The sequence below is a fragment of the Myotis brandtii genome, unplaced genomic scaffold, assembly GCF_000412655.1.
Source record: "Myotis brandtii unplaced genomic scaffold, ASM41265v1 scaffold1102, whole genome shotgun sequence".
Taxonomy (NCBI): Eukaryota; Metazoa; Chordata; class Mammalia; order Chiroptera; family Vespertilionidae; genus Myotis; species Myotis brandtii.
The window spans coordinates 1,149,951-1,152,956 of NW_005353757.1; the positions used below are offsets into that span (position 1 = coordinate 1,149,951).

The 3,006-nt window shown below is 48.9% G+C and overlaps 1 protein-coding gene across 3 annotated transcripts in view; it reads left to right on the plus strand.

Moving 5' to 3' along the window:
- OPRK1 (opioid receptor, kappa 1) overlaps positions 1-3,006 on the plus strand; it is a 19,190-nt gene that overhangs the window by 526 nt on the left and 15,658 nt on the right. The window contains exons 1-2 of one of the 3 annotated variants that reach the window (XM_005857316.2): positions 7-54; positions 408-704. In XM_005857316.2, the coding sequence (XP_005857378.1) occupies positions 448-704 (257 nt within the window). In that variant the 5' untranslated portion in view covers positions 7-54; positions 408-447. Of the gene's footprint in view, positions 1-6; positions 55-380; positions 705-3,006 lie in introns of those variants that run through there. The other 2 variants (XM_005857314.2, XM_005857315.2) reach the window with 2 other exon arrangements.

Here is a 3,006-nt window from a genome sequence, read left to right on the forward strand (position 1 = left end):
CATCACCCGCCAGGGCGACCTCGGGACCTCCCCGCGCGTCTCCGGGAGCCAGAGGTGAGCTTCGGGCTTGGCGGGCGCAGTCCTTGGGAGCGAGGACACTGCACTCGAGGTCTCTTGTCCCTGGGGGCTCAGAGCGGCAGGCTGAGGACCTGCCCACCAGGGGACAATGCCTAGGAAAGGGGGGCTTCTCTGGAGCTAGGGAAAAAGAGCGAGAGCTCTCCACCGAAGCCGGCACCCAGCAGCGCGCCTGTTCCCTAGGGTGACAGCTAGACGTCCTTCTCCTGGTCCCGCCTGGTGGGCAACAGCGGGCCCTGGACCCCCAGCCCCGCCGGCCTCCCTGCGCGAACGAAGCCTGACGCGGGCAAAGTTTGCCTCCCCAGGACCAGCTCATTCTCTCGCTCCCGCAGCCCCGGAGGTGCAGCCTGTCCTCACGCTCCACCTGCAGCCATGGAGTCCCCAGTTCAGATCTTCCGCGGAGATCCGGGCCCCACCTGCGCGCCGAGCACCTGCCTGCTCCCCAACGGCAGCGGCGGGGTCCCGGGCTGGGCCGAGCCCGACAGCAACAGCAGCGCGGGCTCCGAGGACACACCGCTGGAAGCCGCCTACATCTCCCCCGCCATCCCGGTCATCATCACGGCGGTCTACTCGTTGGTGTTCGTCGTGGGCTTGGTGGGAAACTCCCTGGTCATGTTCGTGATCATCCGGTGAGCGCAGGGTCCGGGCGCGTCAGTGGGCAGAGGCAGGAGGAAGGGCAAGGGCCCGCTACCCAGACCTGCGATGGGGAGCCAGCCAGGTGGTGGGGACTCTATACCGTCTGTGCGGGGCTCGGGAGAGTCTCAGAGGGTGGCCTCTTAGACATGAACGATTTCCAGGGAGAGTTTTTGGTGGGGACTGCGAGGTTCACACAGGGCGAATCCCGGCGGCCAGAGATTCTTGAGCATGTGAGTTTCCTCGTTTCCCAACCCCTCCATCCTTCCACCTCATTCTCAAACTCTGGACAGGTAAGTACCAGGGTGTGGACCAAGGCCAATGCTCCCGGAGAGAAAACCAGTCCATTTGCTTGGCCCTTTGCTCGGTTGCCTGGGCCAGTTGGGAGCACTTTGTTTTGCTCTTTGAAAATAGTTTTTTAAGATAAATTCAGACCCACCGAGTATACTGTACATAAATCAGAATTTCCATGATTCATCAGGTTAGTACTAAGTTTTATGAAGCGAAAACCAATCTACTATTTAAGGTTGTTTGGTATCCACGCGTGAGCCTTTTTTAGTACTGAAATGCTATTTGTTTAGCCCATCAGGGACTTTTGTAAATAAGTCATCTAATATTTATCTCTGGAGTATGTATGGGTGGTGGAAGTTTTTAAAAAAATGCTTTTTTTTATTTTCCACCGTGAGAAATTGAAGGTTTTATTTTATTGTTCTTTTGTGGGATTCTGTTGATTTTTACTTCCAGTAATAAATATCCAGCTATCCACATAATGCTAATGCTCTGGTAAGTGAAGTTATTCTTACTTTGGCCTCTTTCAACAAAGAAAAAGAAGAAAAATACAACTTTGTTCTGGTTGCCCCTTGAGACATATGTGTTTCACTTTTGGGAGACTTAATGTCCTGGCGATGCACCTTTGGGAGGGAATAAGAAGCTTACATTGCTTGGAGAATATCCTGTGAAATAAAATGTGCAAGTCACTCTGTTTAGGGGCATTAAAAAATGAGGAACTAATTTCTTCTTTTTATCCTGACTTTAGTTTTAAAACAGGCTTTTTACTTATCATGAACTTTAAGAACAGTATCTACAATAGCTGGAGTCTGATTCTCTTGGGAAATCATTGTCATACGGATGCTTTTTTCTTTTTTTTTTTTTTCTTTTTGGCTTGGGAATGTCAGGTCTTTTATCTTCACCCATGCTCCGAAACTAAAAACCATTATTTAGACCTCCAAATACATTATAAAGCTCATTTTACCTACAATTAGTGTCTGTAGCTTGGTACCCTTGGTTTCCATAATTGCTTATTGCATTTTACAGGAATTCTATCAGTGATGAGTAAAGGCTACAGAAGGGGGGAATATTTTAAAAGCAAATTGTTTTTCCAAGTCATTAGTAATTTCAGGGCTGCTCTCCATTAGAGAGAAGATTATAGTAACAAAAAGAAAAGAAAAGACAGCTGTGTTTTATATTATAATTAACATTTTTAAAAGATCTTTGATACAGAGGCTGTTGTTTTGTAATAAAAGATTGTTACACAGCCCTAACCGGTTTGGCTCAGTGGATAGAGCGTTGGCCTGCGGACTGAAGGGTCCCGGGTTCGATTCCGGTCAAGGGCATGTACCTTGGTTGCGGGCACATCCCCAGTAGGAGGTGTGCAAGAGGCAGCTGATTGATGTTTCTCTCTCATCGGTGTTTCTAACTCTCTATCCCTCTCCCTTCCTCTCTGTAAAAAAATCAATAAAATATATTTTAAAAAAAGATTGTTACACAAAAAGAGGTCGCTAAGAAAAAGTCCAACTCTGCTCCTACTCATACTGTATTTACATGCTTCAGTAAAACAGACACAGCTTATTGTCATTTGAATGAGCACCTGAAGTTTTTGCCTGAGAAGAGTTTCTTTAGCTGCTCTACAACTTTTTATATGGCCCTGCAGACTAGGATTAAAAATAAGGAAAAATCCTAAAACATGTGCAAAGACAATGGAGAACATTAGACATGTCAAAAAGAAGAATCATTGTAGAGGCCCAGTGCATGAAATTTGTGCACAGGAAGGGGGGTCCCTCAGCCCGGCCTGCACCCTCTCCAATCTGGGACTGCTGGCTCCTAACCGCTCACCTGCCTACCTGCCTGATCACCCCTAACCACTTTGCCTGCCTGCCTGATGCCCCTAACTGCTCCCCTGCCTGCCTGATTGCCCCTAACCTCTCTGCCTGCTGGCCTGATCACCCCTAACCGCCCTCCCCTGCTGGCCTGATCACCTCTAACCACCTCTGCCTTGGCCCCCACCACCGTGGCTTTGTC